Source organism: Malaya genurostris, chromosome 3 (genome assembly GCF_030247185.1).
Source record: "Malaya genurostris strain Urasoe2022 chromosome 3, Malgen_1.1, whole genome shotgun sequence".
NCBI lineage: Eukaryota > Metazoa > Arthropoda > Insecta > Diptera > Culicidae > Malaya > Malaya genurostris.
In genome coordinates, this window is record NC_080572.1 from 233,391,379 (window position 1) to 233,417,059 (window position 25,681).

The window sequence follows — 25,681 nt, forward strand, 5'->3', positions numbered from 1 at the left end:
CGTCAAACGTTCAAGAGCATGGTTTGGATTATACATGAAATAGTTTATTACGCTGTTTAAATGATGCTTCTACATACCATGCCAGGGTTGCCAATGTTTCAGATTAATCTGACATATGCTAGACTTTTCTCATTTCGGAAGACACGCAAACAAACCAACTCTTTTGTCTGATTGTACAGATTTGTCCATATTTATAAAATTTCGGCGTATATTGAGTAAATCGTATAACAAATCAAAAATATTATCGTTATATTCGTTTAAACCCTAATGTAGCCTATCTTGATCAGAGCTTAAAATTGTCACGCTTTTTCAATGAAAGAAATCATTCCAACAACTTCATTTATAATATTCACTGTCCCATAGGGCCGCTTTACACGAGACAATATTATTGTCAATACAAGGAGTATTGACAATACTTTTGATCGTGTAATGGAAACTTCATAGGATTGACGAAAATATTGTCAAAAAATCAAAACTGCTTTTCAATCCGACAATACTTTCTCTTCAGAAAGAAACTGTTAAATATATGCAATGATCTCTTCTCTCAATATTTTAATATTCATTTGCAATACTTAAAGCGCCAAACGCTTAAATTTTTCGAGAAACTCGGACTCAAGTTATCAAGGTAATTGGATTGATGGTATTGACAATACTTTGGATTGTTAATAATATTGTCCCGTGTAAGGGCCGTTATTTGTAAATGACCGACACCAGAACGAATGAAGAGAGCCGAAGCATTTACGTTTCTCATTGAAAAAATGAGAGAGTATAATTGCCAACGTCACTCTTTTCTCTGTGACAATACGAAACCAAACTAACGTCTGCAGAGAGCATCAGCAGAATTTAAATTCTTATTCTTTCATCAATGTATTGAAAATCTGTAACGCTTGGCTATAAAGTGTGACTAAAATATAACAAATTGAAGTAATTACATGCTACTGTTCCACTTATGTCATTGACTAGACATAGATTTCGTTCTCATAGTTTGCAATCGAAGCTGGAAATGACATTAATTTCTTGTCATTTTCGTCTATTTTGGGTCAATGAAAATGACTTTTATCAGTTCTGATACTGATAATCCAGCAATTTGAAAAAGAAAAATCGTTGTCGGTAGGATTGCGCAACAATGTCATTACTAAAGCTAAACTTTACGTCTGTGTAGGGCTGCAAGTTTGCACGAGCTATTAATGTACTACTGAATCGAAGAAACGTAAAGAAACAATTAAAAGATTCAAATATGATCAGTATCTAACGGGGTTGGAAAATTGACATACGAATGCAATCATGTAATGAAAATCGCGAAAATGTTACCGCATAGATGGGACTCGAACCTTGAACTGCCGTAGTAACCAGGTGCAGCGAAGCATGCCTGTTTTCCGTCTAGTCGATTGGATTTTCTCTTCATGTGATTTCATATGCAGGGTAGTTTAATTGGTAAAACAATTTCCCCGGTTAGAAGTTGCTACGAGTTCGAGTCCCGTCTCTGTGGTAACATTGTTTTGGTTTTCATTACATGATTGCATTCGCATGTCAATTTTCCAATCTGCTTCTCCGTTAGATACTGATTATATTTGAAACTAGCTCAAGTCGTCTTAACAAAGACTAACGTCTAACTCTACGTCTTAACGGACTAAAAAACAAATTGCTGTAAGCATCTAGTTTTGATATCACGAATTGTTGAAATTTGGCTCTGGAAAGCTTCGTGACCAGCGGTGGTGTACTAAAAAAGCTCCGACGGTACGCGATACGAAAATCAGTTTACCGCATTGCTCAACAAACCTTGCTGCCAGACTGAATCAGTGAACGCGACACTGCAGCATCGCTGTCAAAATATTCCCCGTCAGTTTCAATCCAAAATAAAAGTCTTCAATGAACGCCAAAATTGAGAAGTCCGCAGTAAATCGCTTTATTATTGGTAAATATCGTTCGGAATCGGTTCAAACCAAAACAAACGTGTGAATGGAAAGTCGGTGCATTACTTCCCGATAGTGATGGGTTGGTAACCGAACCGGACAGTGCCAAATTTACGTTGAAACCCACTTCCGTTTCGTGCTTGAACGGAAGCGGAATGTCCCAGTGGCTGTGTGTGTACGACAAACGAGTGTTCAAGATGGAGAAATTATTCCGAAGGAATTTCGTTGCTTTTTGTTCGCTAGTGGATGTGACTGTGTGCTCCGTTGGCAAAGCGTTGATCGCAATTGTGTCATGGTAAACTGTTTGTGAAGGAAGCCCCGACGGTGACCATTGAAAATGTGAAGTCCGGAAGTGGAATATCCTTGAAGAAAAAAGCACCTGAAATAGGTTATAATCGGTGGTGTTCGCCTTCGGGAAAAGAGGTTTCCAATGTCACTGAACCGTTTAATAAGAATATTGAACCGAATATGATTCTTAGTTTTCGTGTTTGGGATGTGCAATGTATTTTTTAGAATTATTCTGAACAGGAAACCGTGAGTCTGTTTTAGGTAGCATATTTCAACGCTATCTAAAATGATTTGAGGATCTGGACGCTATTGGCTGTCTATGGTATCAGTTCTAGACGGTAGAATGAAGAGAGGTCAAAAACTTTCCAAAATACAAAAACCAATACTTTTGAATTCCTATTCTAGAACGGTTTATACGGAGGAAGTTATTTAAATGGATGTATTGTCTAGTAGAATCTTATTAGATCTCCCGGGTGAGCACCCCACCAAGACATTGTCATTGTTTGGTGAAAGTTTATTATTGGTTGTCACTTTGTTATCAGATACCTAATAAATGCTCCTCATGAGCATTTAGAATTGAATCAGATCACAAAGTATTTTCGAATCATGATTTGTGCGATTGTTTTGTTTTCTGACAACCAAAGCTGAAATTGAGCAGAAGCTTGTTTCCTTTAAAACTCAGCTATTTTGAGAGTTTCTCATAGATCAACGACACATTGTCCTGTCCTATCCTATACAGCGGGATTGGATTTTTTTTCCTTTGTAGTGTCACTATAAGGACGGCTGAGTCCGCTCACGGTCCATCTTGCCAGGGGATTGGATACTTACTGCATCCTTCGGCACGACAAATACAAAAAAAACCTCTACTTAATTCAGCTAATGGTGTGATACAGCATTTCTCTTGTCATCCAAACAGTTTTATTAAAAGATGTTTGTTTCATTAGGGTAATTTCTGACACGAATTTGGGCTGATTTTTGAAACAAATTTGCTCAGATTGTTTCAGTTAGTTAAAAAACAGCATGACAACATTCTCGAAACCAAAAGTTTGATAATATATTTGAAATTAATCATTGTTTATTTTCCGAATTGAGCGCGGATAAAAAAATGCGTTGTGTCGGTTATCTGTAAACCTGAAGAAAAAAATTCGTTCACTTTCTTCTGACACAAATTGTACCTTACGAACTGTTCTCGAGACCGCCGTAGGGCCATTATATCGACCCTATTGATTCGTTAAATGCGGGAAACTGTACTTTTCAATCACGACAACGGTCGGTCGCACGCAACTACTGTTACAAACTAGTTTTAAATTTTGAAAGTGAAATAAAAACATTTGAAGGAAGTTCAGTTTTACATCCAATAATAAAACATGTTCATATTTTTCAGTTTTAAAAATATGATTTTTTGAAAGTGTTAGACCCTACGGGCTCTCTGGAGCAATAAATTTTTTCAATTGATTTTATAGACAAAATACTTTAAACGCTTTTTTCTCGAAAGCAGGTTTTGAAAGTCCTTGTCCATCGTCATTCAAAAACTACTGCACAATTTTTTTTCAAATTTTGCACACACTTTCTAAATAGAAAAAAAAATATAGGTTTAACAGCTACAAAATGGCGAATTTTTTCGTGAAAAATCGTAGTTTTCACTTTGAACAATAACCAAAAATTTAAAAAATTATAAAAAAAAATCAAACTGAAACGTTGGGGTCTAGAAAAATTTCTATTCTAACTATGCTGCGTTCATTTGTTCATTTCTGATTTGTCTGCGCTGAGATACAGTGGACACCGCAAATCATGATTTTTAAGAAGTGTCCTCAAAAATACCTCTTTACCGACTTATTTCTCAATATTTTTCCACGGAATAATCAGCAAATGTTGTTCGAATAATGCTTGAAAAATGATGATTTTTTTCAGGTCTGGTCGAAATTGAATCATTGATTTGCCCAAAAAAACAATGCACTGTGAAATTATTTATCATTGAATTTTTTTCACGTTTCGTCTTAGACTCATCGGTGCATAGCAGTGCACAGTGCACACTTTTTGTTTAGCACCGAAGTGACATGTCTAAACTGACGTGTCGAACGAAAGCGGATTTTCGGAAACATATCGCCTAAATAGGGCTTCAAAACATTTGTTAACGATTTGATACGGTTCGTTTCAGAGATTTATTAAATTGGGTAACAGAGGTGTTTTAGCCACTTCATATATTTTGGCCCACCTAACAAACTTTATGGATTTAACCAATGTTAAGTAACCCATGTTGCATCAATTTGAAGTTAATTACATTAACTTACCGGCTACAGAAGGATTTTTCAAATATATTACAGCATTCGGTGGATATTTTTACAAGGTGGGCCAAAATAAAATAAATCCTAAAGTGGGCCAAAAAACCCTAAAAGTGGCTAGTTGTGAAGTGAAAGATGATTGTTTGATATGTGTTCCTCGATTTTGTTTAAGCTTGTTTGTAAACAGTACCGCTGAACGGTCAAAGATGAATTTTTGTTCATTTGTGACGTCACGATAAAAAATATAATGCACACATTTCTTCTCGTTTAGAACTAGCTCTTCAAGAGCCGAAGATCCAGGTCAGCTAGTGTGACGTATGGTTTTTAAGCTTATTTTCGGGACTTGTTTTTTCAAAACCCGTTGAAGCAAAATATTTGTTGTATTTATTACTTTTGATGTGGAACACATCTTTATTTTCTATATAGGGGTGCAAACCAGAAACTCAAGGAAAAATACTCGTAGAAATGTGGTCAGGTTTAAAACACTTACAGATCAGTATATGTTGTATCAATTATTAATATTATTTCATTATTTGATTGGAAATATTTCTAAGATTCTATTTGAATGTATCAAGCCACGTATTTTCAATTATAAATGATTGAACTTTTGATTAGTAGCGAGCAATGTCCTATTTTGTCTGCTAAAAATCTCCGGCATACCGGATTTCCCTACCATAGACGACGGTTTTGAAGGAGTAAGCAATGTACCAAAGGAAAAGCATCGCTCTGATTGGTCAATCGATGCAAAAGCAAAGCTGTTGGAAGCACGCGAATCTATAAATAGAAGCGAAATTATTGCTAACGTTTCAGTCCTACGCGTTGCATGCTAGAGGTAGGTTGTTGCTAGACAGCAAGACAAAAAGTGCCATAAAACGATTTGAAGCTTTAATTGGTATGCTCTGATCTTGTGTCATGCAAGCTCGGATGAAATTCTATGTTATGTCGTTTCGCCTGTGAAATGTGCAACTTTCCCAGGATAAATTTTAGTGCTTAAGATTATTTTTCTAATTTATATAAGATGAACTCGATTGATAATGAGAAAAAGTTTATCGCTTCAACCGTAATCGCAGAATGGTAGAAACTAGATGCTATTAAAATTACTGTTTGCATACAAAACTTGAACATAAGCTTAAATATCAAAATCGTATCGCAAGTATGTACAAAGATATAATTGCATAATTTATAATTTTGGTTGTCCACATCCATGGCTCGAACAACCCCATGGGGCTGATCCTTGTAGTTTTTTAAATACATTTGAAATTTTCGAAGTGATTACACAAAATGTTTTCGGAGATACACCGATTAATAGAAATACGTATAAAAAGAGGTGCTCCACTGCTGCCATGATTAAGGTTATTTTGTTCATCTGAAACCAAAAAACCATACATAATTTTATTCGTAGTACCTGAGGCTCTGTTCTGAACTAAAATAAAGAAAAAAAACCTGGTTTAATCCACCTAGTGATGTAATGATGCCTTTCTCATATATAATACTGTGGTGTTCTATTCAAAATGTTTCTTTTCGATTTTTGAAAGAAATCAAGAGATTGTTTGTGCATTAACTAGCATAACATGGATAATGAAAAAGTTCTCTGATCGATTAGGCCATCCATACGAAAACGAAGAACCCGAGAACCGATATAATCACAGTCGGTTCGTACGCCAACCAACTAACATGACGTATAAACTCTACTTTTCAAATTTTGAAGATTTTATACAATTTTGCCATCGTATTTTAAACGACGATTTAAATTTTTGTTGCATCCTAAAATTTGCAGTAATTTTTGGTAGAACCATAAGACCTTTCATTTGACCCTAAGATCGGGAATATCGGTTTTGAGTCCAGTTTAGAAAATGTTTTTATGGTTTTTGTTTCGCCGGTTCAAGTGACGGTGCTTAATATTTAACACCCTATAACTCCGGAACCGGAAGTCGGATCGGGATGAAAAATCAGGAATTTCGTATGGGACCGTGAGACCTTTCATTTGAATCTAAGTTTGTCTAAATCGATGCAGCCATCTCCGAGAAAACCTAGTGAGATTATTTGACACACACAGACATTGCTCAGCTCGATGAACTGAGTCGAATCGAATGGTATATGACTATTTTACTAGTCGGTTTTTCAAGTGATTACATAACCTTTCTATATTAAAAAGGCAAATATAAAAGGTTTTTTTAAAGCTTCACAGACAAGAATCCAATTTTTTCTCCCATTTAGGGGTCTGTAGGAGTCCTAAAACTCCCTTTAAGGAGGGCTGGTCGTTTGCATTGGAGCAAAATACACCAACGTAGCGAACAACGATGGAGGAAATTTGACAAATCAACCCTTCTAAAGGCTATAAATGTTTACAAAGGAGCTATAAGAATTATTCTACTGTTAAAATGTGCAAATTGGAAGTGAAAATATTCAGTTTGATGCACATTTAGAAAATTTCGCAGAACTCGGTAATTTTTTACCGAATTTTCAACAGCTAAATCAGTTCGGTAATTGCCTAATTCCCCAAACAACTTCCGTAAACTGTAAACCAAATGGATCTAACCAACGGCTCGGTATTTTTTTTGTGTTTGTTTTCCTTAGGTTAAAATACTGGATTTGAATGGATTTTCGGATTTAAAAAAAAATAGCATAAATTGAAGAAAATTTGAATCAGTCGTGGCTATGGTTTAGAAACAAAATGTCCCGGTTGACTGGAATTATGAGCGCCTTCCAGAACACCCTCGAACGATATGTGTTGGCAGCAAGTGGACAATTAATATGAAATTATTTTCTGCCATTCGAATTCATTCGAAGAATCCAAGATTTTTTTTCGTTTGGTCAATGAAAAGGCACTTATTGATAGTTTTAGTAACTTTTGTAAAATGATTTGATTACCGAAAGTTTGCGTCAAAAAAATTACCGAACCAAGGAATTAAATGTTAGTTTGTGAATCGTTTGCAGTGTGAACTTCGCACCAAACGAGCGCAAATAAAGCCAACATACAGCTGCTTTGCGTTCGAGAAGAATGCATTGTATGCATTAATTCGAATGCGTTTTGGTGACTTCATGATATGCAAATGGTGTCGGATATTTTATTGTTCGTTACATCTGCAATAAATTAGAGGAAACTATTCGTATTTACGTCAATCCGGTTTTGTCTCTGACAATACCCACTCGCCTTTTTCCATTTTTCAATTGCTAAAATTATTTTTTTTCATTTTTTAAACCATAGGCTAGAATTTTTCACACTAAGGATTGATCTAAGTGGTGTGCAATTTGAACAAAATCATCTCTTGTTTTTAGGCGATTGTGTTGAAGTGAGCAAAAAAAAAACAGAAAGGATGATTTTTTAAGAGGTATAAGATTTGATTTTCAAAAAAATAAAAATTATTGGCATCGATAGAACGATCAATATAATATAATGTTTGACGATGATTTCATGTATATGCGCTAGACCCAATTTTGGCAAACTCCAACATATTGACCGATATTTCACGAATCCCGGTACTTCACGGCCCATAATTTATACCGAACAGTGACTTTTTTGGAATGCATTGGTAGCTCTTGTAATGCTTCTGGCTGATCTTCACTTCAGATGCGTCAATTTTGCTTGTTGACGTATCCATTCAACCAGAAATAAGCTTCGTCGCTTAACACAATTTTTCTATAAAAAAGTAGATCTTCCTTTAACTTTGCCAGCGTCCATTCGTGATAAATTATAGACCAAACGACGATTCATGAATTATTTTTAAAGCAAATTGAACAAGTTTGACGACAATGGCACAAGACACGATTCATGCGTGATCTGTCAAAAACAGTGATGCCAGCAAAAAAATCAACCTTTGAATGGTTTCCAATCGCAATCCGTTAGTATAATTTGAAAATGTCTCTAAATTAATGTTCAGTTCTGCTTCTAATTAAAATTAAATCGATTTCCTATAGCAACTACGTAGAACTAAGCTAAAAACTTTCTTTAATCCACCTAGTGGTGTAATGATGCCTTTCTCATGTTTCTTATATTTTCAAAAATATTACTAGAAGATTCTGTGAAGAATTTTTCTTTCAACCTAGAATAAAATAAACTTTCTTTGGGTATAAATCAACATTAACCTTTTCAATTGGTAAACTGTTATGCCAAGTTAATAAGAATTTTGCATCGTCGCACTTAATGATTAAACACATTTTACCCTATAGTTCTGGAACCGGAAGTCGGACCCGGATGAAATTAAACAGCAACCTATGAATATAAGAATTTTTATTTGAGCCTGTTTGTGGAAATCGATCAAATCATCTCTGAGAAAATTGAGTGAGTATCGTTTTAAACTATTTTCGGTACGTCTGGAACCGGGAACTTGGAACCAGTATAGCCTAGGTCGGTTCATTTAGTAAGTAACGAATATAGCCTACAAATTGGATCAGTTTTAAGCCAAATCTAAACGAATTTTACCCATGTTTGCATCGTCACTCCAAATGACTGTGTGGAATTTTGAACACACTTTACCCTATGAAAGCTTGATGAAATTCAATAGCAACCTATGGGACTACAAGATTTGTTATTTTATGATTGACATTATTTGTCACATACTCACACACATACACGCACAGACACATACATTGCGCAGCTCGATGAACTGTTGCGAATGATATAGAACACTTACCCCTCGGGGCCAATTTTCATTTGTCAATTTTCCAAGTGATTGCATAAACTTTCTATATGAGAAAGGCAATAAGTGTACGTTTATAGAAAAACATCGTTATCATGATCCTGTAATAACGCTAACAAGTAGGTATAAATTGAATAAAAAAAATGGAAATTTACATTTTTTGTCGTGAATACGACTTACTTTACTATGGGGTGCCTTTTCAAAATTAGCCATATGGAAGAATGGGCAGAACTTAATCGTGAATATCTCGACTTGCATTAATGGTAGCAACATAATTCTTTCACCATTTCATCAAAAATATGATCAGGAATTTAGGGTAATATTTTGAACAGTGTGAGATAACCACAAACAACTCAAAAATTAAGTTTTCTCAAAATTTGACAACAATGCGGAAAACTCTTTACTTTCGCTTGGGTTTTTTGTGCAAGGACGATGATTTTGTGGTAGTCAGGCACATATCTTCAAATGAATGCGTATAAAAGGGGAACCGTGGTGCAAATCGATCATTTCTTTTCGTGCGTTCGATGGAAGCAGACGTCGTGAGAGTTAAACCATCAACCAGCAGCGACGGAGAGAGCACCTTCTGCGTATTTAAAACCTCAAATGCTCAGGTCGCGAATCATTTGCTTTTCGGTAGTCGTAACGATAAGTTCAAGTTTCAGATTTCAGTTCCGCAATACAGGTTTAGAATTCAGAGCCTGCGTTCTGAAACTGGATTCTGGAACTGTATTCCGGAACTGATTCGAGTTTCGAAATTGCAGTTCTAGAATTAAAACTGGATTCTGAGCCTGTTATTGGTTCTAAATTTAATTTTTACTTTTTTATTTACGACTTCTGGTCAGTCTGAAATTTTTACTTTTTTCGGTTTTTTAACGATATCAAACTAACTGGAGATTATAAGAGGAGAAAGAATATGAAATCATAGAGCCATAGTACTCAAGGAAGAGCAAGGATGTGAAGAATAAAGTGCGGAAAAGTGAGACGTGACAAGGGTCATTTAAGTAAGCAGAAGGCTTCTCGTATCTAAACTTTTACCTTCTACCAGAGGAGTCGAACTTAGGCATCTTAGCGATACGAGTTGTCCGAGTCTCTGATATGTCAGAAAGTAAAGGCAAAGGTTGTTTGCCATTTACCGGTTCGGATAGTAAATGGCAAACAACCTTTGCCTTTACTTTCTGACATATCAGAGACTCGGACAACTCGTATCGCTAAGATGCCTAAGTTCGACTCCTCTGGTAGAAGGTAAAAGTTTAGATACGAGAAGCCTTCTGCTTACTTAAATGACCCTTGTCACGTCTCACTTTTCCGCACTTTATTCTTCACATCCTTGCTCTTCCTTGAGTACTATGGCTCTATGATTTCATATTCTTTCTCCTCTTATAATCTCCAGTTAGTTTGATATCGTTAAAAAACCGAAAAAATCTAAATTTAATTGAACTCAGGGTCCAGCTCTTTATTCCAGACTTCTTCTATTCGGTTCTTTTTAGAACCATAATAATACTCCTAAAGAATTATGCGGAATTTTACTTTACTGTACTCTATGCAACCCATTTTGGTAGTCATGGCGAAAAATCGTCTTCAAGTTTCAGAGCTTAGTTCTGGAATATGGGTTTAGAATTCAGAGTCTGCGTGCTGAACTAACTCAACTCGTCACTCTCCATCACGAACGCATTCATAAAAAGTTCTTTTCAGAGCCACCATTATTTTATTATAAAGAACCATACTGCGTATTTCATAATATTTAATTGCGATTCAGAATGTTTTAAACTAATCTGTAATTTAGTCTAGACGCATCGTTTAAAATTCTAGTAATGAAAGAAGGAAAAGTTGCACAATTCAAACAATCGATCAACTACCAATTCGAATTCGGAAGCATAAATAAAGCGTGCCATATTCGTATTCACGACATTCAGTTATGTCTCTGACATTACATACCCGTACTTTTTCACCTGAAAAATATAAATTTTCATGTGGCAACCCTGCACGCTACAAGAAATTGAACAAAGCACGTTGCGAACGGAGCAAAGTCGCACGTACAGCCGCGTACTAATTTTGCATCGTCATTTTGAATTACGGTTTGAATGTTTTGACACTCATCACCCTATAATTTCGGAACCGGAAGTCAGATCTGGATGAAATTGCACAGTATATTTGAAGACAATGAGAGCTTGAATTTGAATCATGATTCAAGAAAATTGATTCATCCTGTGCTAAGAAATCGAAATGAGTTCCGTTTTCGGAGCTTTTCTTCTCTATTATCGGTGCTTTCGGAAGCGGAAACCGGGTACTAGTAGTCCCAAAGTAGTTTTATATATTCACTAACTAACAAGATCTGTCAACTAGATGAATTTAACAGCAATTTTTATACGAATGTGCACCTCGTTTCGTCATCGCTTGTGAAAAAATACTCATGAAATTGAAAATTTTCACTAATCGCACTGTAATACCGGAACCGGAAGTTAGATCTGGATCAACTTTTCGGAGACTTTTTAAAGAATTTTAAGACCTTTTATTTGCATTTTAGTTTGTGAAAATCGGTTAAGAAATTCCCGAGAAAATTGAGTGCGCATTTTTTGATAAATTTACACATATTTCCTTGTAATTCCGGAACCGGAAGTCGGAACCCACTGAAATTCATTCAAGAAGATTGTATGAGGCTATAAGACCTTTCATTTGAATCTGAGTTTGTGAAAATCGGTTCAGCCATCTCTGAGAAAATTGAGTGACATTTTTTTTGTTGCATACACACACATATATACACAGACAGACAAACATTTTGTCATCTCGACGAACTGAGTCGAATGGTATATGAAACTTGGCCCTCCGGGCCTTGGTTGTAAGATCGGTTTTCACAGCGATTGCATAGCCTTTCTATATGAGAAAGGCAAAAATGCAGTCATGTTTATACTCGCTGCTTATTTTTTGCCGATAAACAACATAGGGATTGAGCAATTCCAGAAATGGGTCAAAAAGTCATCGGCTTCACTTACCTCGATTTAGATTAAACTTTGCTCACGTCTTCAGTATGGCAAACCGTTTATTACTTTTCTTTGCGTTTCGTCTTAGACTCGTCAGTGCAGAGCAGTTCAAATTGAACTGTTTTGTGCCAACTTAAACAGTTCAACTTGAATTGCTAAGCAAACGTAAGGTTATGCTATTTGCAAAAAAACTTCCAATTGGCATCGTCTTTGCTGACATGCCGAGCGAAAACGTATTTTCGGGTGATACTGGCCGATTCAGGTATGGTCATTTAGGGGTTAACTACTTTTGTTTACGTTTGTTAGCCGAAACTAACGTTTTCGTTCGGCACGTCAGCAAAGACATGGCACTTCGGTGTCAATTTAAAAAGTGTTTGGCAAATAGCATTAACTTTTCGTCTGCTTAGCGCTTCCAGTTGAACTGTTTAAGTTTGCACTAAGCAGTTAAATTTTAATTGCTCTGCGCCGACGAGTCTAAGACGAAACGTAACGAAAAGTAAAAACGGTTATGTGTCCTAAGCAAAACACTTAGGTTAACCCCTAAAAACCGTTTATTGTTTATTTTGCACGGATGAAAATACCAATTCCACTCAAGACTGCACTTTTGCATGCTTGATTCCCAAATCGGTTGAGCACTCCAAGAAAGTATACACAGAAAACAAAAGTTGAATGCTTTTTCAAGATTAGAAAACTAGATAATTTTTGGGATATTTTCAATGTAAAACTTTTTACTCAGTAACCAGTATGTTGTAAGTCGATATTTCTTCATTTTCCTTGAACAACAAACCATCATTAAGAGTTAGAAAATGAAATTCATCGTAGATGTGTCTCTGACATTATCAACTCTCGGTGATCGATAGTTATTTTTTAGAACTCGTTGATTTATATACCCAGACAAAAATTTACCACTTTCGTATTCTATTGCCTTAGGAGACTACAAAAAAAAAACAAAATTTGAATAAACCTTTGAAAATTTGGCGAATGTATCGCTTATTTTAAATGCACCACTGTGTAATAAAAATAAAAAAAATCTGTCAAAATGTGAACGATTTTGCAATTATGGACAGCAATTGAACGAACAAATGCCCTCAAATCCGTTTGACCTGGGTCACAGCCGGTCTCTGTCTCGATCGACGTTAGGAAACTACATCCAACACCAGACACCGGCGAGCAATCAGCAACCAATCCGATCGCATTCGGATTCATTCCCTCGAGCCGCGCTCATCGATTCGATTTTCCATTTTGCATCGCATTTCAATAATTTCCCTTTATTTCATTTCTTTCCGCTGTACTGCTGCATATTTTTGCACTGTGCGGCGTTTTAATTTCATTTTTGTTTTTCTTACTTCTTTCTCTCACTCTCTGTGTCTCGTTTCAGACTACTTGAGTTGTTTTGTTTCGCGAATTCCATCTTGGCCACCGGTGAAAGTAGCAACCGAGTCAGCAGCCGCAGCAGCACCGCAACCGACAACGAAAACGAAGATCAACAGGCGAAGGCGGAAATCGTCAACGGCAGCAGAGGAAACGAAGGAGGAGAACGAGGAGGAGAAGGCGGAGGAGGAGGAAGGTGAGCATCAGCAGCAACAGAGTCGGGACGGGATCGACGCGATCTACCTTGAAGGGACGCCGCAACATCAGCAGCGAGAAACTGAACTTCTTCGACCGCAGCGGAGGCAGTGCGGAGAAGAGGAAAGATGTTTGCCGAGAAGCTGCTCGCCAGCGTCGTCAAAGCGGATGTGATAGCGAACAGCAGCGACGCGGAGGAAATGCTGGATATGAAGTTCGTTCCAGTTGGGATGGTGAGTTGTTTTTTTTAGCTGCTTGCATGTTTTCGGTTGGCGCGTATGTATGTGTGTGTGCGTGCGTTTGTGCGCGCGAGCGGGTATCTGTGGTTTCATTTCCGTCGAGTTGAGCTTGATTTTTTTTACTCCGCTATACTGTTTCCTCTTGGTTGGAGTCAACGGCTTTGAGCAGTATGAGTAATCTGTCGAGTCAGCCAAAAGTTGCTTGACATAGGATTTCTTACAAACAGTTTGCTGTTCAAGATTCGGGTTAGTGGGTTTTCAAGAAGCAGCTTTTTTGCTAGATGACTGTACTTTCATAGCAAATCCATAGAGCGCATTAATTGATCGAACTGACAACATTTAAATTTTACACTTGAGCACTGCCAAAAATGTTTAGAAAGTCACCATACTTCACCTGCTTCGATTCGGAAAAAACTTTACACACTTTTTCAGTATTACCAAACATTCGTTTTGCACGGATGCAGACACCAATTTGACTCAAGACTGATTTCTAGAAAGAACGCTCATATGTTTGCATGCTCTTTCTTGAGATAAATTCGGAAATGGTGTCCAAAAAGAATTTGTAAAAAAAAGTTCGAGAAAAGGGAATGGGATCCATTCTGCCTTTCTCGTGCCAACCCGGAGGGCCGAGTGTCATATGCCATTCGACTCAGTTCGTCGAGTACGCAAAATCGCTCTCTCTCTCTCTCTCTCTCTCTCTCTCTGTCTGTCTGTCTGTCTGTCTGTCTGTCTGTCTGTCTGTCTGTCTGTCTGTCTGTCTGTCTGTCTGTCTGTCTGTCTGTCTGTCTGTCTGTCTGTCTGTCTGTCTGTCTGTCTGTCTGTCTGTCTGTCTGTCTGTCTGTCTGTCTGTCTGTCTGTCTGTCTGTCTGTCTGTCTGTCTGTCTGTCTGTCTGTCTGTCTGTCTGTCTGTCTGTCTGTCTGTCTGTCTGTCTGTCTGTCTGTCTGTCTGTCTGTCTGTCTGTCTGTCTGTCTGTCTGTCTGTCTGTCTGTCTGTCTGTCTGTCTGTCTGTCTGTCTGTCTGTCTGTCTGTCTGTCTGTCTGTCTGTCTGTCTGTCTGTCTGTCTGTCTGTCTGTCTGTCTGTCTGTCTGTCTGTCTGTCTGTCTGTCTGTCTGTCTGTCTGTCTGTCTGTCTGTCTGTCTGTCTGTCTGTCTGTCTGTCTGTCTGTCTGTCTGTCTGTCTGTCTGTCTGTCTGTCTGTCTGTCTGTCTGTCTGTCTGTCTGTCTGTCTGTCTGTCTGTCTGTCTGTCTGTCTGTCTGTCTGTCTGTCTGTCTGTCTGTCTGTCTGTCTGTCTGTCTGTCTGTCTGTCTGTCTGTCTGTCTGTCTGTCTGTCTGTCTGTCTGTCTGTCTGTCTGTCTGTCTGTCTGTCTGTCTGTCTGTCTGTCTGTCTGTCTGTCTGTCTGTCTGTCTGTCTGTCTGTCTGTCTGTCTGTCTGTCTGTCTGTCTGTCTGTCTGTCTGTCTGTCTGTCTGTCTGTCTGTCTGTCTGTCTATCTGTCTGTCTGTCTGTCTGTCTGTCTCTGTGTGTGTGTGTGTGTGTGTGTGTGTGTGTGTGTGTGTGTGTGTGTGTGTGTGTGTGTGTGTGTGTGTGTGTGTGTGTGTGTGTGTGTGTGTGTGTGTGTGTGTGTGTGTGTGTGTGTGTGTGTGTGTGTGTGTGTGTGTGTGTGTGTGTGTGTGTGTGTGTGTGTGTGTGTGTGCGTATGTATGTATGTAACGTTTTTTTTTTTGCACTAACTTTTCACGGCGATGGCTGAACCGAATTTAACAAACTTAGATTCAAATGAAAAGTCTTGTGGTCCCATACAAAATTCCTGAATAATATTAAAATCCGACTTCCGGTTCCGGAATTATGGGGTAAAATGTGAAAATAAGTGCACTAAGTTTTCTCAGATATGGCTGAACCGATTTTCACAACCTTGGGTTCAAATGAAAGGTCTTGTAGTCCCATACAAAATTCCTGAATATTGTTTGGATCCGACTTCCAGAGGAAAGATTTCTCATAGATGGCGCGACCGATTTTCATAAACTTAGGTGTTTTCTAAATCGACCTCAAATCTTCTCCAATTAATAGTTTTTATCAATAGACGGTCAAACAAACCGATTTCGGTTATTCTTTTTAGGAATCGAAGAAAATTGTTTGAAGAATACCACACTATTATATATGATAGTATGATTGATATGAGAAAGGCATCATTACACTACTAGGTGGATTAAAACAGGTTTTTTAATCTATGGTTGCAATTTTCTGTTCGTTGATCAAAAACCGGAAACTAGGAAGGCCGAAATTAATTTGTTTGGCCGTCTACTGACCATAACTACCGAATGGAATAGTTTTGGGGCGAGCTTAGAAATTATTTTACGTTTTTTACTTCGCCGCTTTTAGTGGCGGTATAAATATTTTAACAATCTTCACCCTGTAATTCCGGAACCGGATGACGGATCCGGATGAAATTCAGGAATTCAATATGGGACTATAAGACCTTTCATTTTAACTTTTTTTGTGCAAATCGGTCAAGCCATCGCTGAGAAAAGTGAGTGAGTCTATTTTCGAATATATGACCACTATTTCCGGTGCTTCCGGAATCGGAAAACAGAAACCAGCAAAGCCGAAATCGATTTATTTTGTTGTCTACTGATAATAGCTACCAATTGGAGTTGTTTCGAGGCCAGATTAGAAATGAATTTACGTTTTTTGTTTCGCCGCTTTAAGTGACGGTATAAAATTTTTAATACATTTCACCCTTTAATTCCGGAGCCGGAAGTCAGATCCTGATGAAATTTGAGAGTTTTGTTTGAGACTATGAGACACGGATGGAGAGACCGATTCAACTCAAGACCCTTTTTTAAAAAGGGCATATGTATTTTTGCATGCACTTTCTTGAAATCATGACAACTCGGCAACTATAAATTGTACAAAAATGGTGTCCAAGAAGTTGTAGGAAATCGATTAAACACTACACTGTAAAAAAAGTTAAACATTTTTTCAATCAAAAAACCAAAATGGAAAAAACTTCTCTTCAATATTTTTTAAGTAATTTTATTTCAAACCTTAACTCAAAACGCACATTTTGGTGCAATTTTTTTTACTTTAAATTGAAAAAAGACGAAATCGCAGCTAAAACAATTTACCGACATTTGCAAAACTTCTAGTTTTTGATAAAAAAAATAGTCATTTAGACACTAGAATATAACAACATGACTAAAACAAATCTATGAAGGTCAATCGGATGTTTTATTTATCCTTCAATATAATGTGTTCGAGATCACAACCATCAGAGATTTTTTTGAGGTGCTTAAACTTCCGAGCATTACCGCTTTGCGAAATCAAAAATCAAATGACCCAAAAATTTGGGCAGTCTAATAATATATGAATAAGCTACTCCGGTACTTCCGAAAACGGGACCGATGATCCAGTATTCCCAGAAGTCAATGTATTTGGCCATCAACTAGCCAGACCTATCCAGTTTGGGAATAATACGGCTAGTTGAAAGTTTTTTGTTCGAGTTTTCTAAATCATGTACAGAAATAAGCTCTTGAAATTTTTTATACTCATTAGCCTGTAATTCCGGAACAGGAAATCATATGTGGATGAAATGCGACAAGGTTCTAGGGAATTGTATTGTACCCGTTATTCTGGAACCGGGAAACGGATGCGGATGAAATTCAATAACATACTATGGGACTACAGGGCCTTTCATTTGAATCTAAGTTGAAGAAAATCGGTGAGCGTTCCCTGAGAAAATCGATTGAATTTTTTTCATTTTCTTGACACATTTTACTTTGTTACTCCCAAACCGGAAGTTCGATTCGGATAAAAATAACAGCTGATCGTGTCAGACGAATTCTAGTTTTCATCCAGCTATGTAAGAAGACGCACCAGCATATTCATGCATAAAATCAATGGTAAAATTGAATGATTTGTGGGTACGCATTAGCTCACCATCCCACGCATACTCCAGACCTGTTCCCCAGCGACTATTATTTATCTCCAAACCTGAAAAGGTTTCTGGAGGGAAAGAAATTGTCGTCAAATACTGAGGTCATTGCCGAAACGGAGCCCTGTTTTGAAGGCCTGGACAAATCTTTTTCTTCAAAGGGCATCAAAATGTTGGAGGACGCATGGGTCAAGTGTATGGCTGTATATGTAGATTATACTCAAGAATAAAAAAGTTATCGCGGTAAAAAAATCGACTTTTTCTTTGTTAGGCCCGGGACAGTTTGCGTACTGGACAACTGAGTCGAATGGTATATGACACTTGGTTCAAAACTCGGTTAAGGATAATTTTATTGAATTTTCAACATCTCAACACGTAATGTTGCTAAAAAGGTCGACGTTTCATGATGTTTCGTCATGACAAAAGCTAGAGAGTAAGTCGAAATTTTCGCCACAACATGAACCATCAATGATGAAATTTTCAAGATTGAATACCTCCAGAGATTTAGGCTTCACACCATAAATTCTAAAATCGTGTTGAAATGGCATGAGGCTGTATTTTGTCCCCAAAGACAAGGAGGATTCATGCTCACTGTCCTGCCCTGCACGACATCTAATCCAAACCTTTTGGAATCACGATAAATTGGGAACTTGTAAAGACCAGGTATACAGTAAAAGATGCAAATGAAACACCTAGTGAGTCTTATAATCGAGAAAATTGTAGCAAATTCGACTGTACCAAGGTTTTATGGATGGCGTGAAAGTCGAGACTTTTACCAAATAATCTTCAATAATTAATTTAATGTATGTAAATTGTACCTAATACAATACTACTTTATTGTGTTGCAAAAATGCCGTGATCGCTCTTAAGATTGGTTATTCTCTATGCTATTGAGATCAGGTCTAAGTTGGTAGAGGACCTACGTGACCTCGATTTGAATTATGAGTGGCAAAAGCCTTTCTGAAGCAGGGGAGACCGGGGCTAGTTGGCCGAGTATCGCTTTCGGAATTTCTTTGCGCTTTCTGGTTAGACATTTTGATAAACGCCATGCTCTGTCATGAAGATACACCTTTTGAGCACATGTGTGATTTTTTTCCATTTCTGTATGAAAATCAGGAAAATAGTTATTTACAATCAAATGCGCAGAAAAAAATCGGCTAACCAACCCGGGGTAGGTTGACCGAGTTTAAAAAAATATGTGAAACACATCAATTGTAACAATAAACGTTTTCATTAGTTAAAAAAGTCTGTATGCATCATTTTTATTATGTAAGTACGTGAAAAAACTCCCCTTTTTGGTTTTTGAGACATTTAACTGTTCTGGAGTTAGTTTCGACCGCATTAGTGAACTTTTTCAGTTTCCTTTCTACCTTTTCCTCCACCAGTGTTCGCGCTTATGGCTTTTGATGCATACAATATTTTGGATCAGGGTCATTTCGCCGAAAGCCATTTCGTCGAAAGCCGTTTCGCCGAAAGTCATTTCGCAATCGTCTTGAAATCGTAATTAGAATTGATTTAAATTAGAGATAAACGAAAGATGATAGCGTTAACGCCCGTTTTGTAAACTTACCATTGTACTTCTTGAATAATTAATTGCCTTTCTCATGTACATATAATATTGTGGTATTGTATTCAAAAATTTTCTCTTCGATTTTTGAAAGAAACCAAGAGATTGTTTATGCATAACATACAGAATAAAACAGTGCTTTGATTGCGTAAGTCATCCTTAAAAAAACGAAATGGGTTCACTATTATATGCACTTCCGGCGCCGGAACCCGAGAACCGGTGTAATCAAAGTCGTTTCGTACGACCACCAACTAACATGACACACAAACTCTTCTCGAAAAGTGAGCGAGATCCATTTTGGTATATATGACCACTATTTCCGGTACTTCCGGAACCGGATACCGGGAACCAGGATAGCCGGAATCGGTTTGTTTAGTTGCCTACTGATAATGACTATCGATTTGTGTAGTTTTGAGACCAGTTTAAAAAAATTTTTACGTTTTTTGTTTCGCCGGTTTAACTGACGGTGTACAATATTGAACACACTTTACCCTATAATTCCGGAAGTCGGATCCGGATGAAATTCAGGAATTCCGTATGGGACCGGAAGACCTTTCATTTGAATCTAAGTTTGTCAAAATCGGTTCAGCCATCTCCGAGAAAACCTAGTGAGATTATTTGACACACACACACATTGCTCAGTTCGATGAACTGAGTAGAATGGTATAAGACACTTGGCCAATTTTCACTAGTCGGTTTTTGAAGTGATTGCATAACCTTTCTATATGAGAAAGGCAAAACGTGCTCCTGCACAAACGACAACACAGAAACACCTAAAATTACGTCGGTACATGGTACATGACCTAATGCTCCGCAAAAATCATTATAGATGTCGCCACTGCGCACAATAGCCTTTTCAGAAGAACTGCTCTTCCAAACGGTCGTTCGGTAACTGGCCCCGCTGTCCCCTACATGCGAACAGCAGAAGTTGATCGGTTGCATTCGACCTTATATGGTATGAAACCCCGTGTAAATTATTGTCCCAAACTTCTCACGGTATAAGATCCAAAACCATACTACAAGGTACATTCGGAAAGTATGGGTCATTTTGTCATGCCGTAAATTATATTGATATGAAATAGGTTTGAGTAGTGCATTTATTTTCCTACAAATTTATGAACATCGCAGAAATTGTTTACTGTGCGCACAGATAGGCAAATGACTACTGAATCAAAACAGGACATGAAATAACTGAACAATGCACGAGTTAAAACTCATTTCGATTTGTCGATTTTGAATTATAAGCGAACGTCGTTTACTTTTTGAATACGCTAGTATTTGGAAAAGTATGCTTGATGTAAGCAAAGGATTTGATGTTCGCTTCGATTTCTTTCTCTACTCATATACTAATCTTGTATCAATTGATTATCATACTTCTTTTCCTTCCCAGATGAACGGTTCCGTAAGCATCCAAAAGCCTCAAACAGTCATCACCGATCTAGGGAAAGCACTGCTACAAGCAGCCAAGACCGGTAACACGGAAAAGGTTCACGAACTGATGAGCCGAGGTGCACCGTTCACGGCCGATTGGGTAAATTTTGGTTTTTAAATATGACATTGCGATTCGTTAATTTATGAGCGTTTTTTTTTGTTTAAAATTTAGCTGGGAACCTCTCCACTGCACCTGGCAGCACGATACAATCACGTGGACACCTGTAAGGTTCTACTGCGGGCTGGCATCAGTAAGGATAGCAAAACGAAGGTGGACCGAACACCGTTGCACTTTGCTGTGTACCAGGGCAATATAGAAATAGTGGAGTTACTGCTGAACAGCAAGTGTGAAGTTGACGCAAAAGATATGGTAGAGTTATGAGAATTCTTAGAAGCTTTGTACGTTGTTATATATGGAAACTTATTTACAGCTTAAAATGTCTGCCCTGCACTGGGCCGTAGAAAAACGACATGACGAAATCGTCGAAATGTTGCTACAGCATGGAGCCGATCCCAATGCGATGTCCAAATTTGGTAAATCGCCCATCAGTATTGCCACCGAAGCGGGACAGGTGGAATTGGTTAGGATATTATTGCTAGCGAATCAGATGCGTGCCGCTAGTAGGGAACAGGTAAACTATCTTGCATGAGGATTGCCTGGTGGGTTTTTCAACGGTGAATCGATATTTTCAGGTACAGGAAGCTACCGACAACCTGATGTATGAACTTCAACAGCATAAAGAACGTAGCGTCAATCAGCCAGACGACAGTGAAGACAACATTACAATGGACCTGAGCAATGATGAAAGTGTATCAAACATGTCATCCTCCCAGAAGGGTGGAGTGGAACATCATGACACCAATACCAACGACACCGACAATCTCATCGAGAAAGAAGATAGCCTTAGTGATGCAATAATCAACCTGGAACAGAACACAGAACAGGATCCCAAAAATCTTGACAGCAATACACTTCAGATGCTGAAGGAACACGGAATAGCGATGATTCCATCGGATGACTCGGGAAGCAGTTTGATCACATCGGCTATTCAAAGTGGGCGAAAGATTGTGCTATCGGAGGCGGGCAAGTTTGCGCTGAATGAAACTAGAGTGCAAGCACCGGTAAACTCGACATCCGTGCCGACTACTAAGAAAACAATCAAAATTATCAAAAAGACAACGACGCCCTATGGTGTTTCGGGACAGCATCATCAGTACCATGGCCATCAAAGACAAACCGTCGGTCACGGGCATGCGGCAGGCGGCGGAACTATCAAAACTAACAAAGTGATTAAGATACTGTCCGCGGAAGAATTTAAACAGATTTGCGGTGGAGAGGTTGGTGGTCTGAAAAAGCTGCCCTCAGGGGAGTACAGGAAATCAGTGCATTCTACAGCCACGATGAGGTGAGTGTTTAATGTTTCGATTGTTAACAGAAAATAAATTGAATTTTTTTTTCCTGATACTAGAGTACCACATGCAATGCATCGACAAGCGGGAAACCTTTCGTCGTATGGTTCGAAAACAATAAAAAAAATTGTCATGGCCAAGAACAGACTGTCAACTGGTGGCAGCGGGTCTTTCTCCACCGAGAATGCCATCTCGAAGTTTAGCTCGGCTAATAATATTGGTAGCAGCAATTGCAACAATAGCAATAACAACAACAGACACATAATCACTTCGGCCGACGGCGTAAAACGGCTGCGAACAGCAACCGGTATGGAGATAATCTCAAAGCTTCCCACTAAAATACCCCAGGATACGGTGGTATCGGTGGAAGGAGCGGTCGCCACCAGTGGTGTGGTGGCCTCCAGACAGACCAGTGGCATTGTTCCGATTTCAACGGTAAGTGGTGGCCATCAACGGCAGCAGCAGCCGCAGACGCAGGTGGTAAGTAACATTGTTTCGAATTCCGCACTAAGCGGTAGCAGTGGTTCCTCAATGAGCTTAAGTGAACTGGAACGGCATTTTCTCGAGTTGAAAAAGCAAACCGACGACCTGCGAAAACAGTTCGAACTGTCCCAGAATCAGAACGAGGAGTACCGAGCTCGAGTGGAAAAGCTCGAGAAAGAGGTGAAGACATTGAAGCAGAGTAGTAGTAACAATGCCAACAATTTTATAGAGATAATTTAACAGTAAAGTGAACAGGTTTAGAGATTATTTATTAATTAGCGCGTCATTCTTCGATAGTTTACAGTGCGCCAGTTAAGTGTATTGGTTATATATTTTACGTTGTCGATTAAGGTATACTCCTAGGTTGCTCTTGAGAAGAAAATATACACCGATATTACCCAAGCGCGGTCCTGTTTGTGACTGCGCAGAGACAGAAAAAAATATTTAATATCATCCTAATTCCACTAATAAGCAACTGATGGGTTGCCATAGTTAGTTATGTCAGTTTGCGATTTTTTGTTTCAACTGGTGAAACTAGGATCTAGAAAATTTGGCTACTGAACAGTTTGGGTTTTGTTTTGTCTGGTAAAATAAGTTGTGACCTTTCAAAAGGAATGCGAATACCATCCAAGAACATTTATAATGCTGGAATCTTTTTTAATGTCTTCCAAAACATTTGTAAATCATACATCAGTGGCAACCCCATATTTAACTCCTCGGTCCATTGACTGATTAATGTTATTCGCGAATGGTGATACAGTGAAGTCTTTTTTATCTTTTACATAAATTTCTTGTGCAAATTTTCAAAGTTGTACGGGTTTTAAGGCAAATTTTCAAAGTTATGCGAAGTTGTTTTGTTCGAATTTTTTTAAATTTAGTTCATACAATTGGCTTGAAGTCGAAATTTTTGGTTCTTTGATTCGATTTCTCTGTGTTTAAGCAGTGTTGATCAGGGCTTAAAATTGTCACGGATTCTCAATGAAAGAAACCATTCCAGCAGTCTCATTTTCAATGTTTTACTGTCTCATTCGTAAATGACCGACACCAGAACAAACGAAGAGACACGAAGCATTTTCGTTTCTCATCGTAAAAATGAGAGAGCATAATTGCCAACGTCACTCTTTCCTCTGTAACAAGACGAAACCAAACTAACGTCTTCAGGTAGCAACGGCAGAATTTCAATTTTCATTCTTTCATCGATGTATTGAAAATATGTGACGCTTGGCTATAAAAAGTGACTAAAATATGGCAAATCAAATTAATTACATCCCAGAACTTCTTTGGAAACCAAAACTACTACAAATTCGAGCACCAACAGTTAAAACTTATTGTGAAACCTTTTTCTGTCGTTTTCAATTCTCACAGCTTTGGTTGAATATCGACACTGCATACTATGGGATTTTCACTGAAAACTGCAAATGACTGAAAGGACAAATGAAAGAAAAAACACAATTTTGAAACTACTGTCCAGCTTATGTGATTGACTGGACATGGATTTCGTTCTCATAGTTTGCAAACGAAGCTGAGAGTGACAGTAATTTCTTGTCATTTTCGTCTTTTTTTCAGTCATTGAAAATGACTTTTATTAGCTCTGGTGGTGATACGGTTGTTCATGCGGTAGTACCAACATAAGCAAAATGATTCGTAATAATTTAATCAAACTTATCTTATTCGAAGGAAAGTCAAATTAACGGTTGTATAGAGAACACCAAGCTAGAATTCAACGAAATTCAAAAGGGTTTTGATTACACGTTTACGTTTCGAACTTAATATGAAAAATTCATTGACTTTTGACACCTCTATTCCGGATTCCCAATTGGATGATTTCCAGTATCTGATATTCATTTTCATTATCATATGCGGTTCATTTCAAAACAATATGAACGTAACACATCTCTCAAAAAGTCGTGTGACTAACTAAGAAAAACATTTGTTTTGCAAAAAGTCAATTTTATTCATCAATACAATCTCCTTCAAGAGCAATACAATCATTCCAACGCTCCTCATAGCGTGCTTGTAGAAAGATTTGGCTTTTTCCTCTGAATAGGCTTCAAATTCAGCAGTTGCTTCTTCATTTAAGTTGAATTTCTTTCCGGCGAGCATTTTATTTTAGATCAGTGAATAACCAGTAATCATTGGGAGACAGATCTGGACTATACGGTGGATGAGGAAACAATTCGAAGTATAATTCGTTCTTTTTAACCATCGTTAATTTGTTTAAGTCATGTTGAGACGTAGAGCCGCCTGAGCTAGTTTTGAATTTGATCGAGGAAAAACATCATACAGCTACCGCAGGGACGGGACTGGAACCCGTAGCTAGCTTTTATCTAAGGAAATAGTTTTGCCATTTGAACTACCCTGCATGTGAAACACATGACGAAAAAACCTAATCGACGGAAGAGCGTTGCCATCGACTTGTGAATCGGTGTCTTGGTGAAAAAGTGGTTTTTTCTTCGACATTTAAAGTCGATTTTCTTTGCTTTTTGCACTCCAACAATCTAACAACGCTATGGCTATGGATAGTTGAGGAAGATTATACCATGTGCATCCCAAAATACTAAAACCATAACCTTCCCAGTTGATTGTAGTGCTTTTGGACGCTTCGGATGGGATTCAAGGGCTGCAGACAACTTAGACGATAATCATTTTTATTCGGGTTTGAAGTGATGGATCCATGTTTCATCCATTGTTACATATCGACGCGAGAAATTATTGTTTGTAAACATGACCAAACACTGTTCTAAATTATCTACACGTTGTTGTATTTGATCGTCTGTGAGTAAACGTGGCACCTTGATAAAGGCTTTTTCGTGATCAAATGTTCCAAACAAACTGTTTTCTGACATCTTTACGGCCTCAGTTATCTCACGCAATTTCAATTTACGATTAGATATAACATATCGTGAATAAACTAACACACGAAACTATGCTGAATCGATTGTTTTGAATAAGA

At 37.9% G+C, this 25,681-nt stretch overlaps 1 protein-coding gene across 1 annotated transcript; it reads left to right on the top strand.

Annotated features, from left to right (window-relative positions):
* Window positions 1-1,814: 1,814 nt before the first annotated feature.
* Window positions 1,815-25,645, top strand: LOC131434790 (uncharacterized). The gene is made up of 7 exons (XM_058601935.1): window positions 1,815-1,915; window positions 13,480-13,900; window positions 20,795-20,935; window positions 21,008-21,205; window positions 21,267-21,467; window positions 21,529-22,241; window positions 22,305-25,645. Exons 2-7 carry the CDS (start codon window positions 13,796-13,798, stop codon window positions 22,966-22,968), a joined length of 2,022 nt encoding a protein of 673 aa, XP_058457918.1. The 5' UTR covers window positions 1,815-1,915; window positions 13,480-13,795; the 3' UTR covers window positions 22,969-25,645.
* The last annotated feature ends 36 nt before the right edge of the window (window positions 25,646-25,681 follow it).